Raw genomic sequence first — 19,655 nt, 5'->3', positions numbered from 1 at the left:
GGCATGCTGAGTGGTTGGGTCAGCAGCAGAGGGCTCTGGTTTGGCCACAGGCACATCCTCCTGTGCTCAGCAAGCATACTAGAGGAGGCTCTCAGGCTTTCCCTTGAGGCGGGGAACAGGTCCCTTTGGTGTTCTCCTTTCTACTTTTCATCCTTTTTGGTTCCTAAAGAACCCCAGTATTCAATGAACCATCCAGCTGGGCAGTCCATTTCTGGTGCACAGCCTCTAGCACACCTGCTCCATCTGCATCAGCAACTGTGAAAAGCATTTCTCTTAAAGAGGCAGATGAACCAAGAAATCGTCCATACTTTAAGCTTAATCAACCATCGAATTACAGTTAAACACTATCAGCTAAGACACACCTGCAAAAGAACTAAGAAGTGCAAACTGCACAGGTTTCAAGATACCAGCTACTTAGGAGCAGATGCCTTTTCCAAGCTCACTTTTGTAGACGTAAGTCTGCACGTCACTATCAACTCGTCATTCTGAATTCCATTGTTTATGTGTGGGTTGCTACTTTGCACTGTCATTTCTAGGTAGTCTTTCTCTATTGCCAAGCTAGAAGTAATATAATGTTCAGTAGGGTTAATATATCAGGCTGCTCAGTCCTGGCCTCACAGTGCGATATTTGGGCTGCTTCCAATCATAAGCTATGCTTCACAGCCCAGCTAGAAATACCTGCCCTTAGGTGGAGAGACTGGGGTTTTTTTGTTTTGTTTGTTTGTGTAATGATTTTCCCAGAAGAGATTCCCTAAATGGTTTGGTATCACAGGGTCACTTTAAACAGCTCCTCTCTAACTTGTCAGTAGTGCTTCATCATAGAGAGGAGTGCTTGGTTCTCCTCCCCAACTTGGGCTTTTGGTTTTTTCATTGTAAAATACCTTTTGCTTGGTGAGGGGTTACTCTCATACTTGGATGAAACGGTTATTTGCCCGGGAGGGCACTGATCTGGCATCTCAGTATGCCGTTGGGCTCACGACTTGAAGGGACGCTGTTCGACCTTGGCCTCCCTGGGGGTGGGACCCCGCGGACCGGGGGTCCCCAAGTGCCCAGCCCCGGGAGGGACTCGGTTCCCAGAAGCGTCTGTTTGAGGAATGAAAGCGTGAAGGTGACCCCTTTTCTGACCCGGGGCTGCCGTGGGAACTCAGGGCTTGGAGCCAGCGGGGAGGTGGTCTCAGCATCGTCCCCTCTATGTCTTCCAATCCACTGTCCTCCGCCCGTGTTCACGTTCCAGGGCAGCCTGGGACAGCGGAGGGGGAGCGCCAGGCAGGGCGTCCCGGCGGGACTGGGGGGCTCGTTCGCGGTCATTATAACTTCACTCCCTTTAAAAGGAAAACTATGCCCGGAATCCGGGGAGGTGGCGAGCTAAGGCCTGGCGGGGAGGACGTGACCCGCGCCCGCCGCAGGCCAAGCTCGGGTGTCCCCAGAGCTAGGACGGCGCGAGTGGCGGGGCCCACCCCTCCGCCCCCACTTCAACCCCCCCACCTTGCGGGCGGGGCGGACCCCACCCCCGCCCCCCCTCCACCCCCACCTCGCGGGCTGGGCTGGGCGGCGGGCGGAGCCGCTCTTGGCCTTTTTTGGGCGTCTCCCTGCTCCGCGCCCGGGACCTGCTGGCTGGTGCTCGTCTGGCTGCTGAGGGGGCAGAGGGGGTCCCGAGGCGACCCCAGGCTCAGCGCGCGCGGCCACCATGACGGGAAGGTAACAGCCCCCCACCCACGCCAAGGGCCGGGAGGGCGCCTGTCTGGGCGGGACTGTGGGACCGGACCCCCGCCCCGACCCCTGTCCTCTTCTCCCGGGAAGCCAGCCGATCCACCTGCCGCGCCTCCCGCCCGGCCCCTCGACCTCGGCTGGCTGCCAGGGTAGCCCTGCTTGTCAGGACCGGGGTGCCCCTATCCCCCGCTGGTGTCCAGCCGGGGCAGGTGAAGCTCCTGCCCACCCCACCACCTACTCCTCCAAGATGGACAGAATTAACCCCTCACTAACGGAGAACCAGGGCTCAGAGGGGCCGGGCACTCGCCCAAGGTCACAACCAACTAAACAAGGCTTTAAAACCGGACTGTTGGCTTCTATCAGCTTCCCTGACCCCCAGCTGTGTGATCCTGCAGAGATCTCACTTTTGGAGCCTCTGTTTCTTCCTCTGTAAGCCAGGAATGGTAAAAATTTAGAAATGGTAAAGGGTCTATGTGAGGGCCTGGCTAGAACTCAGCCCAAACACAAGCTGTTTGGGGTGGCGTGGGGGCAGGGCATTCCCCCAGGCCTGGCCCAGCCTGGGCTCTCAGGCCCTGTTGCCATTTCACAGATGAGGTAACTGAGGCCACAGAGGCTGAGTGACTCAGGAGGCCGGTCACATGTGCACTAGTGTCTGGCAAGTGTTGGTCTCTGCAGTCCTTTCCGGAACATGGCTGGGTACAAGTGCATGACTCACGGCTAGGTGGGAGGGGATGGTCTCTGAGGCCCAGCGGCCCCCTTCCAGCCAAGTCCTGGCAGGAGGATGCTCTTTGACTTGTGGCTTGTGGACTGAGAAAACCCTGTGGTTTTGCTAGGGAAAAGGGCTCTGAGAGGCAGTGCCCAGGAATGGGGAGCAGCTACAGAGGGTAATGGCCCCAAACCTGGGTGATGTGCAGAGTGGTCACCAGGAGGGCAGGGCCACACTGGCCTGGAGTAGGAGGACAGCTAGGACACCCAAAATGGCACGTATCCTGTGACCCAGTGAGTGCTGTGCTTCCGGTGCACTTGGCTGCCCACTCCCATCATGGCCTGAGTCTGCGGACACGACCGGCCTTCCGGTGCTCACCTTTTCCATGTGCTTGGCAGTCCCCCGGCTTTCCCGCTGACGGCAGGGCTCCCCTGCCAGCTGCCTGGTTGCCCACCTGTGAGCTTTCGAGACAGTGAAGGGAGAGAGTGAAACAGGGACAGCGCCAGGAGCAGTGCAGACCAGTGTTGAGGGGGGGTGGGACGTGTGTGATGCGGAGACTCAGGCACAGCAAACCCCCTAATAAGACAGAGCCACACGCTGCAAGCTTTGGTGGCAGCTTCCACCCTGACAGCCTGCATGGCTGAGGCAGAGCAGAGACTGAGGTACCTCTGTTCCCTGGGCAGGGGTCCTGTCGCCCCTGAGTCCCTTGGGCCTTCCAGGCAGATGGAGGCCATCAGGTCAGCCGACCGACAGCCCAGCAAGAGAAGCTGGGAAGGCAGGGAGGTCGTGGGAGCAGGGACCGGCCTGCCTTGCTGCAGGGGTCCAGAGAAATGCCGGTCATCAAATGAAACAACCAAATGACCAGAGTGCACCTTGGAAAACACTGGATAGAGTTTTTCCTTGTGAAAGTAACACTGCTTATCTCAGAGAGTTAGAAAAAACCCAGAAACAGAAAAGATAACAGGAACAGAAAAAGAAAGAAAACCCCCACAGTTCCACTCCTCAGAGATGCCCTTGGGAATATTTTGGTGGCTTGCTTCTTTTCTCGTGGTGTCTTTTCCTGCTCATTTGCTTTTTGCAGCTGTGAGCTGTCTGGGAGCATAGATTGACACCCTCCCTTGAAGTCCGCCTGCCACATGCAGTGCCCAGGCCAGGACTGGCTCGCCTCCCCCTCCAGCACAGGCGTGGGGCCAGGCCAGCTGAGGAATAGACGTCCGACCCGACCGTTGGGGTGGGCGAGGTTTTCCTGTCCCAGAAGCTGTGGAGTTTCATTTTCACTCTGTTGCATGCCACCTTGACCTCTGCATGTCCACTGCCCCCATGAGACGCCAGGATAGTGCTCACACCCGGATCCTGGTTCTCCGCGCATCCGCCTGTGCTGCCTAGAACCAGGCCGGCCTTTGGCAACAGCGCTCTCGTCATACACCTCACACACCCCTGGGGCTCTCCCTGCCAACTGCGTGAAGTGCCAGCTCCCCACAGGAACAGAGTAGGCAAGGCCAGAGGGAGGGCAGTCGAGAGCCAGTGAGGGGGCCTAGAGGGATGTACACGGCGGTGCACTTTGGAAACACACCTCTGGGTGCTGCTGAGGTAGAGGTGGCGTAGAAGGCCCACAACAAGCAGGGCTCCTTCTCAGCAGCCTTGGGGATGGGGAAGAGGAGCTGGATCAGGGGGTCTGGGAGCTGGAGTTGGAGGACCTGACCGAGAGGATGGAATGCAGGAGGATGCCCAGTTGTGGTGGCAGGCGTGGGCGCCGAGCTAGTTTGGGCCACGAAGGATTTGAAGAGCTGTGACAAGTCCAAGAGGAAGCACTGGGAGGCGGCTGGATAAGAGGGTCTGAAGCCTGGGAAAGGACCAAGATGGGGGCAGAAGGGTAAGCAAGGTCTTGAGCATGGGTGTGGTTAGGGAGGGGCCATGCTGTGGGATAGAAGCTCAGCCCTGGCGTGTGGCCGGGAAGACTCTGGATCTTAAAAACACCCAAGGCTTTGTCCCAGCTGAAGGGACCTTTGACATCACCACTGATCCACAGGGAGGATGTTAGGACCCAGGCAGGGCACGCCCCTTCTCGGGGATCCAGCCTGTCAGGAGGCACTCCTCCAAGTGCAGCCTGGGACATGGCGCCCACAGCCGATGAGCTCAGTGACTTGGCCTGCTGTAGAGTGGGGTCCCACCCACCACGTGACCTGTCGTCCGCTGAGGCTGCCTCGCGCCAGATCCTGAGCTGGGCCCGCGCTGGGTACTGTGCAGAGTGGGGCTGCTAGATCCCTGTCCCCACATCTACCCGCACCCCCGCCCTCCACAGTGCTCTCAACCATTGGCTCCCCACCTTCCTCAGGAGCATGCCCAGTGGCCCCCTTGGCAGAAGAGCTGAGGTGTAGCTAGGGTGGCAGCCAGGGCCCTCGAAGCAGCACGTGGAGCCGTGTGAAGCAGATGATGAGTGCCACACAGCTGGCCCCTGAGCCCCAGGCCAGGCCCGGTACCACCGGTGACTGCTCACCTCCTCCCTTACCCTCTGCTTCCGGTGTTGACCCCGACCCTGTGAGTGCAGTGCCGTGGCGGACGGAGGGCCTGATCTGTAGTGTGTCCAATCCCAGGCTGAAAATAGCCCCATCTCAGCTCACTTTACACTACCAACATGATACTAACTGGTTCACGAGATTCCTGAAAAGTCAGCAGTCAGCACTTGGGGCCTGGGGCAAGTTGGCCTGCCCCCCACTCCCCTGCTCCGTGGAGAGGGGCCGGGCTTTCCATGCACAGTGGCTGTCCCCCCTCTCAAGCTACACTGGTTGGCTCTGCTCCATCTGTCATGTGCAGATTTGGACGTACGTGTTCCTTAGGTTTTCATTTCCGAGTAGGGTGGACAGAGGGAGGCACCTTAACTCTCCTTGTTCTGTTTATTCAAATCTTTTAAATTCCTGATAATGAGGGTGCCTGGGTGGCTCAGTCATTAAGCATCTGCTTTCGGCTCAGGTCATGATCCTAGGGTCCTGGGATCGAGCCCCGCCTCGGGCCCCCTGCTCAGCCGGAAGCCCGCTTCTCCCTCTCCCACTCCCCCTGCTTGTGTTCCCTCTCTCTCTGTGTCTCTCTCTGCCAAATAAATAAGTAAAATCTTAAAAAAAATAAATTCCTGATGATGAAAATTTGCTCAAGATGACCTAATAAGGTGAACATGTTAATGAGATACTTACATGATAGGACAATGTGTCCCTAAGATGACGTGACTGAATGTATGTATGTAACACCAAAGATGTGTCCACACTGATGCTGGAGTTTTAAATGAAGAAAATAAAATTGTTCAAAATCAGATTTCATGTGGGGTAAGAAGGTTGGAAAATGTCATTCATCTGAGGCATACCGAGGGACCCAGCCTCCTGGTGAGCCAAGGCGGGAGGTGTGGGTGGGGGAGGCTGGCTCTGCTGGCTGCCCTGGGGATGGCACTCACTGCTCAGCCACAAGGGGGTGGCAGCCCTCCCTCACAACTTGCTGGTGGCCCTGGCCTCGGTGCTTGCCTCTAGTAAGCTATGTATTATTCTTTACTACACGTGTGCTTTTTAGACATTGGTGATATAATTCACATACCATAAAATTCACTATTTCAGGGCATACAATTCAGTAGATTTTAAATACATTCACCATTTGTGCAACAACCATCACCACTAATTCTTGAACATTTTCATCACCCCCAAAAGACACCCCATGCCCATGTGCAGTCAGTCCCTAGCTCCTGGCAGCCATTAATTTTCTGTCTGTCTCTGTAGATTTGCTTGTTCTGGATATTTCCTATAAATGGAACTATACATTATGTGGCTTTTTTTGGCCTGGCTTCTTTCATTTAGCATAATATTTTTAAGGTGCATTTATGTTGTAGTATGAATCAGCACTTCATTCCTCTTTTGGGGGGGTGCAAATAATATTCCATTGCATGGCTATACCACCTTTTGTCTATGTGTTCATTTGTGGTGGACATTTGAATTGTTTCCATGTTTTGGCTTTTATGAATAATGCTGCTGTGAACATTTCTATATATATTTTCTAGTCTCTTGAGCATATACTTCAGAGTGGAATGGCTAGATAATATGATAATTCTATGTGAAATTTTTTGAGGAATTGCCAAGCTGTTTTCTGAGTAATTGCATACCTTACCTTCCCATCAAGAAACGGGGAGGGTTCTAATTTTCTCCACACCCTCACTAACACTTACTGTTTGTTTCTGTGAGTGTGAAGTGGTAGTACATTGTGTATGTGTGTGCTTTTCTTAGATTTTATTTATTTATTTGAGAGAACGGGACAGAGATAGTGACAGAGATAGTGAGAGAGAGCATGAGTGGGGAGAAGAGGGACAAGCAGGTTCTCCACTGAGCAGGGAGCTGAACTCAGAGCTTGATCCCAGGACTCCAGGATCATGACCTGAGCAGAAGGCAGATGCTTAACCGACTGAGCCACCCAGGTGCCCCACATTGTGGTTTTGATTTTCATTTTTGTAACAACTTGTCATGTTGGGCATCTTTCCATGTACTTATTGGTCACTGATCTATCTTCTTTGGAGAAATGTTTATTCAGATTCGTTCCCTATTTTTAAATTGGGTTGTCTTTTTATTGTTGGATTTTAAGAGTTTTTTATGTAGACACTTACCAGATATATAATTTGCAAATATTTTCTCCTATTCTGTGGATTGTCTTCTAACTTTCTCGATAGTGTCCTTTAATGCACAAAAGTTTCAAATTCTGATGAAATCCAATTTATCTATTTATTTTTTGATTGCTTGAATTTTTGGTGTCATATCTAGGGAAGTGTTACCTAATCCAAGGTCATGGAGATTTATACCTATGTTTTCTTTAAGGGTTTATGCTTTTAACTCTTATATTTTGGATTTCAACCCATTGTGAGTCAGTTTATATACATGGCCTGAGGTAGGGGTTTAAAACCATTCTTTTGCATGTGGCTACCCAGTGGTCATAGCATCATTTGTTGACAAAACTATTTTTCCTCATTGAATTGTCTTGGCAGTCTCATTGAAAAGCAGTTGATCATGGATGCATGGGATTTTTTCTGGACTCTCAATCCTATTCCATTGATATATGACCATTTGATTATTACTACTGTGAATCTGTAGTAAATTTTGAAATTGGGAAATGTGGGTCCTCTGACTTTGTTCTTTTTCAAGTTGTTTTGGTTATTCTTTTTTTTTAATTTAATTTTATTATGTTATGTTACTCACCATACAGTGTAGTGATCCACACAATTCATTGGCACTGGGTGTTTTGGTTATTCTGAGTCTTTTGCACTTCCATATGAATTTTAGGATCAGCTCGCCCATTTCTGTAAAAAAGGCAGTTGAAATTTTGATAGGGTTTGTGTTGTATCTATAGGTCAATTTTGTGGGGGGAAGGTATTGGCATCTTCCCAATATCAAGTTTTCCAATCCATGAACATGGGATGTCTTTCCATTTATTTAGGTCTTCTTTAGTTTCTTTCAACAATGTTGTATAATTTTCAATGTATAAGTCTTATGCTTTGTTGGTTAAATTTATTCCTAGGTATTGTATTCTTTATGATGCTAGTATAAATGGAATTGTTTATTAATTTCATATTCATATTACTTATTGCTGGTGAGTTTTGTATATTGATTTTTTTTATCCTGCAAACTTGCTGAACTCATTTACTAGCTGTAATGGTTTTTCTTGGGGTTTAGGGTTTTCTGTATATAAGAGTATTTGGTATGCATATAGAGATAGTTTTACTTCTTCTTTTCTAATCTGGATACATTTTATTTACTTTTATTGCTAATTGTCCTTGCTAGAACCTCCACTGCTATGTTGAAAAGAAATGGCAAGATGGGACATCTATGTCTTGTTCCTGACCTTAGAGGGAAAACACTTCAGTGTTTTACCATTAAGTATGATATTAGCTCTGGGTTTTTATCTGGCTGAGGAAGTATCCTTCTATTCCTAGTTTGTTGAGAGTTGGGTTTTTTTGTTTGTTTTTTTTTAATCATGAAAGTGTGTTGGACTTTGTCAAGTGCATTCTCAGCATTCGTATGATGAATTAAATTGATTTTGGATGTTAAACCAACTTTATATCCTGGGATAAATCTCATTTGGTCATGATATGGAGTACTTTATATTGGCTGCTAGATTCAGTTTTGTTGAGGATGTTTGCATCTGTATTCATAAGCGATACTCATCTGCAGTTTTCTTATGATATATTTTTCTGATTCAGGGTAATGCTGACCTCATTGAGTGAGTTGGGAAGTGTTCCCTCCTGGTAGATTTTTGAGAGTTTGTGAAGGATTGGTGTTAATGCTACTTAAATATTTGGTAGAATTCACCAATAAAACCATTTGGTCCTGGGCTCATCATTGTAGGAAGATTTTTTTTTTTAAGATCTTTTTTAAGTAATCTCTAGACCCGGTGTGGGGCTCAACCTCACAAACCCAAGATCAAGAGTCACATGCTCCATCGAACTTACTAGCCAGGTGCCCTGGAAGATTTTGATTATGAATCCAGTCTCCTATTGTTGGCCTATTTGGATCTTACATTTCTTGTTGATTCAGTTTTGGTAGTTTGTATCTTTCTAGGTATTTGTCCATTTCAGCTAGGTTATTTGATTTGCTGTAATTTTGTTTTTTATAATTGTTCACAGCATTTCCTTACAGTCCATTAAGTTTCTCTAACTTCAGTCCCTTCTTTCATTCCTGATTTTAGTTATTTGTATGTTCTTTTTTTTTCTTTGTCAGTCTAGCCAAAGGTTTGTTAGTTTTGTTGATCTTCTCAAAGAATCACTTTTGGTTTTTTTGCTTTTCTTTATTTTTTTTCTAAACTCTGTTTCACTTATTTCTGCTCTACTCTTTATTATTTCCTCCCCTATGCTTGCTTTGAGTTTAGTTTACTCTTCGGTTTCTGGTTTCTTAAGGTGGAAGGTTAAGTTTTTGATTTGAGATTGTTTTTTAGTATATAACTATAAAGCTATTTTATACTATACAACTATTTGACTATTATGCAATTATTTTTTAAAGTAGGCTCCATGCCCAACATGGGGCTTGAACTCATGACCCCAAGATCAAGAGTCACATGCTCTACTGACAGAGCCAGCCAGGTGCCCCTATTATACAACTATAAATAACTATAGTTAAAACTATACAACTATTTACAAATATAAATTTTCCTCGAACACTGCTTGAGCTACATCTCATAAATTTTGGTGTGTTGTGTTTTCATTTCAAGGTCTTTTCCAAATTCCCTTGTTCTCTTCTTTGACTCAGCAGTTCTTTAGGAGTATGTTGTTTAATTTCCACATATTTGTAAATTTCCTAAATTTCCTTTTATTATTGATTTGTGATTTTATTCCACTGTGATCTGAGAATATGCTTTCTATGATCTCAATCCTTTTAAGTTTCGTGAGGCTCTTTTTATGGCCTGGCATATGGTCTACCCTGGAGAATGTTCCATGTACACTTGAGAATGTATGTTCTACTATTGATGGGTGGAGTGTCCTATAGATGTCTTTTAGGTGTAGTTTATGTCTTCTATATCCTTGCTTAGCTTTTGTGTAATTTAGTCTATCCATTAAGAAAGTTGAGTTTTGGGGCATCTGGGTGGCTCAGTCAGTTAAGCATATGCCTTCGGCTCAGGTCATGATCTCAGGGTCCTGTGATCTCAGGGTCCTGGGATCGAGCCCCACATTGGGTTCCCTGCTCAGCAGGGAGTCTGCTTCTCCCTCTCCCTTTGCCCCTCTGCCCCTCCCCCTGCTCATGCTCTCTCTCTCAAATAAATAAGTAAAAATCTTTAAAAAACGTGGAATATTGGAGTGTCTAACTATTATTGCTAAATTATCTATTTTTCTCTCATTCTACCAATTTTTGGTCCAAGTATTTTGAGTCTATTATTAGGTGCATATATGTTTATACTTGTTATTTATTTTTGATGTATTGATGCTTTTATCACTATAAAAGTTCCTTTATTGCGCTTGTAACAATTTTTGTCTTAAAGTCTATTTTGTCTGAAGTTAGTATAGATAGCCACTCCAGTTCTTTTTTAGCTGCTGTTGGCATGGTATATCTTTTCCATACTTTTACTTTCAAACTATTTGTGTTTTTGTCTAAAGTGAATCTCTTATAGAAATCATATAGGTAGATAATATTTTTTAAAAAAATTCCATTTGCTAATTTCTGACTTTTAATTGGAGAGTTTAATCCATTTACATTTAATGTAATTATTTTACATTTACCATTTACTGTCTTTTATATATATCTTACGTCTTTTTTGTTTCTCAGCTCCTACACTATTATTGCCTTCTTTTGTATTAAATTATTTCATTATGCTGTTGTTTTTAAATCAGATGGGAAAAATAGGTTGATAAACAAAAAGTACATTTATATTGTCTTTTATTTTTATCTATATAGTTACCTTTACTATGTCAAGGTTAAATATACTTTGCTGCTTTTTATTTCTTCATGTGGATTCCAATTATTGCCTAGTGTCTTTTGATTTTGTCCTGAAGGACTCTTTTTAGTATTTCTTTTCAACTGCAGAATTTCTATTTGGTCCCATTTAATAATTTTTATCTCTTTTATCAATATTCTCCATTTGGTGAGATACCATTCTCATACTTTCCTTTAGTTTTTTAGACATGGTTTCCTTTAGTTCTTTGAACATAATTAAAATAGCTGATTTAAAGTCTAGTTAAGTCTAATATTTGGGCTTCCTCAGGAACAGTTTCTGTTGATTGCTCTTTTTTTTCTGTGGAAGGGTCACAGTTTTTCATTTCTTTGTATGTCTCATAATTTTTTGCTGAGAACTGGACATTTCAAATATGTGGCAATTCTGAGATTAGATTCTCCCCCACTCCTCAGTTTGTTGTTGCTATTTGTTTGTTTGTTTAGTGACTTCTTTAAAAAAAATTTTTTTTAATTTCTATTTTATTTTTTTAAAAGATTTTATTTATTTGAGAGAGTGAGTGAGAGAGATCACAGAGGGAGAGGGAGAAGCAGACTTGCTGCTGAGTGGAGAGCCCGATGTGGGGCTTGATCCCAGGACCCTGAGATCGTGACTTGAGCCAAAGGAGACACTTACCTGACTAAGCCCCCGCCCTGCCGTGCCTGTTTAGTGACTTTCCTGATCTAATTCTGTAAAGTCTGTATCTCTGTCATTTGTGACCACTGAAGTCTCTGCTTGGTTAGTTTAGTGGCCAGCTAATGGCTGGACAAAGATTTCCCTCAATGCCTGAAACCAATAAGCCTTTCAGTCTTTGCTGAGGGCACGAAGTATATGTTGGGGCCCACCTTCAGCATTCAACTGGGCAGTTTACAACTCTGCCTTAGCCTTCACTCTGCTTACACAAGCCTGAAGTTCAGTCAGAAGTGAGAGCTTAGGACCTTCTTAGTTCTTCCCTGAGCAGGCAAGCAGTCCTGGGCTTTTGCATGGCCTTCTAGAGTCCCAGGAATATGTTGGTCCTTTTCAAAGCCCCTAAAGACATCCCATTCCTCAGTTTTTCCTTTTAAGCTTTTTGATTCATCTCTTGTTGCTCTCACTGTTATCCATTGCCCATGGCAATGACAGCTATGATACCATAGGCAACTGCCATAGTAGGACATTTGAAAAATACCCCCTAAGAGAGACTTTTAGCATTGGGTATGTATGAGTGAGGTCACAAAAAGACAAGACTTTCAAATGGAGTCTTCCAGAGAATGAAGGTTTGAAGGAGCTCCAGCCCTCTCTGCTTCTTAATTACTGGGAATGTGGGATGTTATTTTTCAAGGCAGCCATGGAATTATGGTATAGGGGTCATGGGCTAGGATAAGTTAAAACACCACAAAGCTCACTGTTCTTACCAAAATTCTTGACCAAATGCCCCTGGGTTACTGCAAAACTGTGGTTAATTGACAGAGTTCTGAAAAATTTTTGCTAGTTTTTTCATTGTTTTTATGGAGGGACAAACTTTCAAAGGTTCTTACTCTGCCATTTATACTGATATCATTCTTATTATGTTTTTACAACTTTGTCCTCTGGAGCCAGAGTGCTGGCTGGGGACACCTGCATGGCTCTGACACCCACTTCTGCAAGACAGGTTGCAGAACTGGGGGGCTGGGGCACAAGGCTATACAGAGATTTGGGATTTGGGCTCAATCAGACTCTAATTTCCTTTCTCAATTTCTAGCCCCTGGTACTTCCTTTTACAGTAAATATTTGTTGAATTGATTAGTGCTCGGGAACCTTGGACTTGAACTTCAGTTACAAATTATGATGCACAAAACACTGTGGCTATAGCCTCCGTCTCTGGTTTACCTGCAATTGCAGAAACCCTAAATAAATGTTCCCTCCTTAAATGAAATTGTGGCTCTTGGTGAGTTCTGGGTTCCAGAGTTCAGAATTTCCCCATGGGAGGGGCTGAGTGGGGCTGGTAGGAGAGGCCAGTCAAGGCCCTGGGGCATTGACTTCAAGATGCTGTAACAAAACTTTCTAGTAAGCTTTCTTAAGCATTCAGCTATCCACATCAGAGAGTAGAGGTGATCTTTGTGCTTGTTGGCTCCTCCAACCCCAGCCTCTCTATGCCCTTTTGCCCCAAAGCCACCTTTAAAAAAATATTTGTTGAATTGATCGGTGCTTGGTACTTTTGGAATCGAGCTGCATTTATAAGTTATATTGCACCCAATGCTTGTGGTCATCTGGCTGTGTTTTGAAGCTGACCCCCAGGGTGGTTAATGAGTTTGGATTTGCTGGATGAGGTATGCTTCTTGGTATGTGGGCCCGGCATCTGAGTGCCAATGGATCCTCTCCAAAGTTTCCCTCCACCCCAGTGTAGGAGGACCCCGCTGTTCAAAATGATAGCTACTGTTTTTTTCTTTTGAAAGGCAGAGGAAGATACTGCTCATGCTTTCTGACTTCACTAGAAAGGTTTTTCAGGGAAATGGAATCAGTGTTAAAGATCCCCGTGAGTGCTCTGGATCCTTTTTTTACTGCTGACCAGAGCGCCCACTCCGCCAGCCGTGGCCACAGCTCAGACGCTGACCTTGGGTGTTTGCACTTGGATCAAAATAACCCTGCTGATTTCTTTAGGTAAAAATGCATGGAAATCGTGCCTGGCGGTCTTCTATTAAACCCTGCTGCTTCTGCTTTTCCCAACAAGTTGGGGGATAACCTGTTCTCTGAGCTTTGACAGCATGGACCTCTTTTGGGTGCTTGGCAATTTGTTGGTCGGATCCAGGGGACCAAGGCTGCCCTGGTCTGGATCTCCAGGTGGCATTTGCAGCGCAGGCTCTCAGGAAAGGGAACAAAGCAGAAGGTGGGCATGTGTGGGACTTCCTCATCAGCTTCTTAACTGTTTTCTAGGATTCCTAAAGGAGATCAGTTCCATACTGCCCTCCTCAGCCAAGAGTCCATCATCAGCATGTCAGGGGGCTTAGGGTTCCCTCTCAGGCTCCTTTGAGCCTGGGACCTCTGGGCATCCTGGCCTGCCACTATGGACCTCACCTCAGTGCTGTTTGGGACCTTCCCAGCGAGTCCCCTCCCCAGCCTGGACCCAGCCCCGCCAGCCTCTCATTTCACTGTGCTGCCCCCGCCGCGCGAACAATATCCTTTCTATTTGGAGTTGACTCCGCTGCCCTTTGGAGATCGCAGTGTGTAACGTGAGCTCCTGTCCAGAGGGAGTGGGGGGAGAGGCGCCCCCTGCATGCCGGCCTGTCCCGTCGCCGGCGCGGGGCTTGACCGGAGGTGGCTGCCGGGCGCCCTGCTGCTCTCGCCACCCCCTCTGACGCCGGAGGCCGGGGTGGTCGCGGGTCCGTCGGAGCAGGGCCGTCCGGCAACCGGAGGAGGAGGCCCGCACCATGGCAGCCCGGCTGGGAGCCCTCGCCGCGTCGGGGCTCTACCGGCGGCGCCAGCACCGGCAGAGCCCGCCGCCCGCCGCGCCGGGGTAGGTGGCCAGGGCCGGGCGGGGTCGGCAGGGACAATGGCCGGAAAGCTGCGGCTGCCGGCCTTTCCTCCGACACCCGGCTTGGCCCTTCCGACGGCAGGATCCCGTCCGCCCGGGGCGTGGGGACAGAGCCTGGGTTGGCGATAAGGTTGGGGGTAGGGCGCGATTCGTCTGGTGGGCTTGATGTCACCTGGGACCAACATTCTTGGGCAGGACGCTGAGAATGGGGTGTTAGAGTTAGGTTGTCCCATGGAACTCCCATTACTACGTTCAGACTGGGATCATTTCATTGCCACTTTAGAGATGAGCAAACTGAGTGGTGGAGGAACCTGCTGGACATCACCCATCTTCACCCATCCAAAAATGACTACGCTGTGATTTGAAGCCAGTTTGGACTGACTCTGAAATCTGAACTGCTTTATCTCATGGAGAATTACCAGTGTAGACAATTGATGAAAGCCTCCTTTGGGGCAGGAAGGGGAGCCTGTGGGCTCAGGAGGCAGCTCAGGGCATCTGAGGAGATGAGTTAACCTGGGGTGGGGAGGGTCCGGGAGGGCTTGGAGATGGTGATGGAGCCACTAGTGTGGGTGTCAGGGGCTGGGGGCTGGGCCCCAGGGGCCATCGAGGTGGAAACTTCTAGTAGAAAGTTGGGGAGAGAGTGATGAGGGCTGTGAACTTAGGGTCATTGGCATGAAAATGACGGGTGCAGTCCCAGAGGAGGAGGTGGGGGAGGAACAGCGGGAGAGGACCCTGAGGTTGGGAGGAGGGGGTGGGGAGTCAGGAAGAGACAGGGAGTAGCAGTGACAGAGGTGAGGGGGGATCTGGAGGACCCAGGGAAGAAAGGAAGTCCGGGGGGCTAATGCTACGTGGGGAAAATCCAGCCTGCTCTGAGCTCACTGTGTTCCCCCATGGTCAGAACAGCCTATTGGAGAGGCAATTAGGACTGAGCTACCAGAGACATCTGGGGCAAAGGACAGAGCAAGGAGCAGAGCATTGGTGGGGGGCGGGGGTGGGGGGCAGAGCGGGGAACACAGGCTGCTGAGCCGCCCCTGTTGCACACCCGGGATGGCAGTCCCCTTATGCACCAGGACGGGGACCGGGCAAGCCCACTGCTCAGGTGGGGAGCCTGAGGCTCAGGATGCCAAGAAACTCACCTGAGCGTGGCAGAGCTGGAAGGGGACCCCTCACCGGTAGGCCTCTGGATGTCCTCGGACACTCGTGGAGAGAGGTGTGGTATGGCTCCCAGGGCAGTGAGAGGCCAGAGGCCATGCTGGAGAGGGATTTCACGGTATAGACAAGGCCAAGATGCAAGGAGGGCACATGGGTGTGGTCATGAAAATCAGGCTTCAGGAAAGTCCCCTGCACGCAGGCACATATGTTTATGTGCTACTTGTCTTTATTTTTCTGTGAACTGCTGGCCTGTGCCCTCCCTCAGCCCTCTGTTATCCGCGGGACGGTTTTAAAGTGCACCTGCTTCTAAGTCAGTGAAGCTGCCCGAGCAAAGAGGTACGGCTGGGGCCTCAGGAAAAGCCATGTCCCACAGGCTCCAAACAGACTGGGAAGATGTTTCTGATGGTGTCAATGCCTTGCGTGTAGCAGCCCGAGGCAGCATTTAATTTTCCAGTGTTCCCAAGGCTGAGGGTGGACCTGGCTTGGTGTAAATTCTTGTTTCCTGTGTGCAGCCAGGTACCCTCATGAGGGGGTGGCAGGGAGGGGGCCCAGGCGGTGCGGGGGGCGTCTTCCACTCGAGCTTTAGAGGTCGTGCTGTGGTGGGATCCCTCTTTTCTCGCTGCAGTTGGAACAGTGCCTGGGCATAGACCAGGTTCTCAGTAAAGATGTGTCTGATGAAGGCACGGGGTGGGGGGTGGGGACTGCGACCGGCTGCCAGTTATGGAGCTGTTATGGGCTGTGCTCGCAGGTGTCACCTCACTGAATCCTCCCGGGCGGCCCCCGAGGTAGCTGTTGCTAGTCCATTTTACAGATGAGGAGGCCCAGGTTCAGGGAGTACTTTGCAGCAGAGCACATAGCCACACCTGAGCCAGGTGGGCAGCCTGGTCTGCCTGGCCGTACAGCACATGCGTTGGACTGATTGCTGCTCAGGCGGTGTAGCTTCAGTAACACTGACTTATTCTTAAGTGTGAACAGACCCCTGTGGCGGGCCCCTGCCTTTTCCCAAGCCCTCACCCTATCTCTCTAGGCTCAGATGGGTGTGAGGCTGGAGTGGGGCAGGGTCTAGGGTTGTTCTTCTTTCTTTTTTTTAAAGATCTTATTTATTTAGTTGAGAAAGAAAGAGAGAGCACAAGCAGGGGGGGAGCGGCAGAAGGAGAGGGAGAAGCAGGCTCCCCGCTGAGCTGAGAGCCCGATGCGGGACTCGATCCTAGGACCCTGGGACCATGACCTGAGCCGAAGGCAGATGCTTAGCCAACTGAGCCACCCAGGCGCCCCAGGGTCTAGGGTTGTTAAGAAAAACCCAAACAAACAACGGAGAGTCTTGAACGGCTGTGCCTGTATAAAGCCACCACGAACTGAGGGGACAGGAGAAAACATGGTCCATCCTGTGTGACCCTTAGCAGCTTACTGATCCTCTCTGTACTTCAGTTTCCTTATCTGGAACCAGCAACCTCTCCTCACAAGAAGTGGGCACAGAGAGGGCTCCCCCCATCCCGCCCCAGTCATTGTAAAGTTCGGTGACATCTTGTCAGCCAGTGATATCTTGCACAAGCTCACAAACTGGCTTGTGTCGCGCTTTCAGGATTGAGGGTGTTTTGGGGTGCTGGGAAGGGCTGGAGAAGAGGCACGAGATGGTGTGCTCTTGTACACCCTCTGGTCACTGGCCATGCCCTTGGCAGCATGAGTGTCGTCCGGCTGGGGCAGGATGGTGGGGTCTCCTTGGGGGAATAACTAGACTGACTTTGTGCTCCCCATTCTTGGCTGGAATGTGTGAAGGAGGATGAGGAATGTCCATGTCTCCCACCCTTTGCCCTCTGGCAGGGAGCACGGGCAAGCTGCAGGCCTTCCCCAGCACTGGGCTGGGGAGGAGGTGCTCTGGAAGGCTCCCAGAGTTGCAGGGAAATGAGGTCTCTTTACCCAGTGCTTAGCCTGCCTGGCCCTGGGCTCAAGGCGCTGCACGCTCTGAGCTCTTCACCCCAGCTCCGTGAGGCGGTAATTCGTACTCGGGCGCACCTCTTTGCAGATGAGGCCCAGAGAAGCTGCTACCCTTCTCCAGGTCCCCCAGCTGATGGCGGGCTCTATCAGATTCAACATGGAGGGGTGAGCCCGGAGCCCCCTCTTGTGTCATTGGCTCCTGCAGGAGACGGCTGGCATTTCTCTGATGGTGACATGGTTTATTTAGGCACATTTGCATGTCTGTCCATCCCTCTGTCTTAGGCCAGTGGGTTGGAGTGTTGTCTGTGGTCCCAAGCAGGGTGGCGTGGGGATGCAGTCCCAGGAGTGCCCTGGGGGTGCTGCTGCCCGCGAGGACTTGGGCTGGAGCGGCCAGTGTGTGATTCCCTCCACACCCCACCTTCCTCTGCCAGGGTTTGTGCAAGGCATGTAGGAGACAGATGGTAAAATCCTCAGTCCGAGGTGCCCAGGGACCCAGCCGGGGAGCTAGACACAGACCAGTTAAAGACCAGCTGCTCTGCTTAGGGGACCAGGTGAAGATGAACAGGAAGGTAGGGACTGGCCGGCTGCTGTGGGGGTGGTATCTGTTAGGGTCCTGGCCAGGGACGCAGTCACTGTGAGATGGAATCACAGGGGAGAGTTTAACAGAGGGTCTACTTACAAGGGTGGAACGGTTGAAGGCTGGTCAAGTGTCTGGGCTAGTGGCAAACGAGTGACAGTGGCTGTGGGGGTGGGCCACCTAGGAGATGTGGCTTTGGCAGAGAAGGCAGCCTTCTGGCAGCGAGTGGAGGTGGGAGTTGGGTCAGCCCCACTGGGGGCCAGAGGGCAAGGGGCCTTGGGAGGCACAGGGGCTCTGCTGGCATTCACTTGTTAGGACCCAGGGCTCTGGGTTTAAGTCGCAATCCAAAAGCCTGGGGGCTGGACTTGAATCCTTGATTTGGCTTCATTTTCTGGTTCCTTTGAGTGGGGAATTCCAGATCCAGAGTCACAGGATTTCCTGTTGATTTCTCACTTCTCCAAGACCAGCAAGGTCTTGTGCACAGCCGGGAGTTGGAACTTCCTTCCACCACCTTGGGTGTGTGTTGTGGGAGGACAAGGCCACTAGACTCACAGGGCTCTGCAGTGGGAAACTATGCCTGTGTTGACGGGTCCAGCCCAGCCCTCCATCGCGGCTTAGGCGGTAGCTCCTCAGCCGCGTCTGGCCTACCTTGTGGAGGCTGTTGGGGAGGGTGCCAGGTGTGTGTTGGGCGGGGGTGGCTGCTTCGTGCAGACCCTCCCTTGCATCTTGGGCTCTGCCTGACTCTTCCTGCCACCTTCCTACTTCCTTGCACCGGTGGCCGGTACGTGGACAGAGAAGGTGGCTTTGGTCCCCAAAACACACCCGAGGGCAGGCTGAGACATGCAGCAGTGCCTGGCAAGGCTTCTGAAGAGCCCTCTGGCCCTGCCCCTCCCTGCCACATGGTTTCCCAGGCTGAAGAGAGAGGGCGTCCTGCTTGGGGCCCCCAGCCCAGCTTCAGCCTGTGTGTGCACCAGCAGCCCTGTTAGATCCACTGTCCCTAGCCCACACCTGGACCCTGGGCCGGCAGAGCCCTCTTCCACCTCCTGAGCTCATCCTGCTTAGGACAGACACCTGAGCACCCCAGCCAGAGCTTCACTCACTCGAGAACTCCTCTCACAATGCTGAGGCAGCCAGGGAGGGATGGGATTCATACCCCAGCAGACAGAACAGGCTGGAAAGACATTCTCAGGAGTAGGCAGCTTTTGTGCAGTCCCTCTATGCGCCTACCTGACGTTGGCAGCTGGTTGCATCTCTCCTTGCTGAGCCTGACTGTCCTTTGCCCAGATATCCAGGCAGCCACCACCCATCCATTGGGGTTGACACTTGAGACTGTTTGCTACCCATATAGCAAGAGGCATTGGGTATCAGCGTGTTGGAAGGTCATAGAGGCTGCCAGTCCGACACAGCTCTTCCGGGCCATGCCTCAGGGCCCCTCAGCATGGGCCTGGCTCAGTGTGGGCATTTTCCCTTGTGGTTCAGTTTGGACTCTACTCCTCCCAAAAGGAAGCTTGCCACTTAACCCTGGGACGGTGTTGCCCACCCTGGAGGGGGAGATTTGCTCCCAGCCTGCTCCTATCCCAAAGATTCACACTCTCACCTTCTCCATGGTAGGGTGGTTATGTTTTTTGGGGGGCAGGTGATTTGCAACT

General features: G+C 50.0%; 1 protein-coding gene across 6 annotated transcripts in view; it reads left to right on the top strand.

Annotated features, from left to right (window-relative positions):
• Nucleotides 1-1,432: 1,432 nt before the first annotated feature.
• The window catches only part of LIMS2 (LIM zinc finger domain containing 2), a 37,838-nt gene continuing 19,615 nt past the window's right edge, over nt 1,433-19,655 (top strand). For 2 of the 6 annotated variants that reach the window (XM_073885502.1, XM_073885495.1), the window contains exon 1: nt 1,433-1,698. In XM_073885502.1, coding sequence (XP_073741603.1) covers nt 1,688-1,698 — 11 coding nt within the window. In that variant the 5' untranslated portion in view covers nt 1,433-1,687. Of the gene's footprint in view, nt 1,699-13,353; nt 13,472-14,076; nt 14,325-19,655 lie in introns of those variants that run through there. The other 4 variants (XM_073885507.1, XM_073885492.1, XM_073885487.1 and 1 more) reach the window with 3 other exon arrangements.

This window comes from Callorhinus ursinus, unplaced genomic scaffold (genome assembly GCF_003265705.2).
Source record: "Callorhinus ursinus isolate GAN/ISIS: 27379988/994484 unplaced genomic scaffold, GSC_fseal_2.0 scaffold2, whole genome shotgun sequence".
NCBI classification, from domain to species: Eukaryota; Metazoa; Chordata; class Mammalia; order Carnivora; family Otariidae; genus Callorhinus; species Callorhinus ursinus.
The sequence above is the reverse complement of the archived record's forward strand: the minus strand, read 5'-3'. Positions and strand labels throughout refer to the sequence as shown.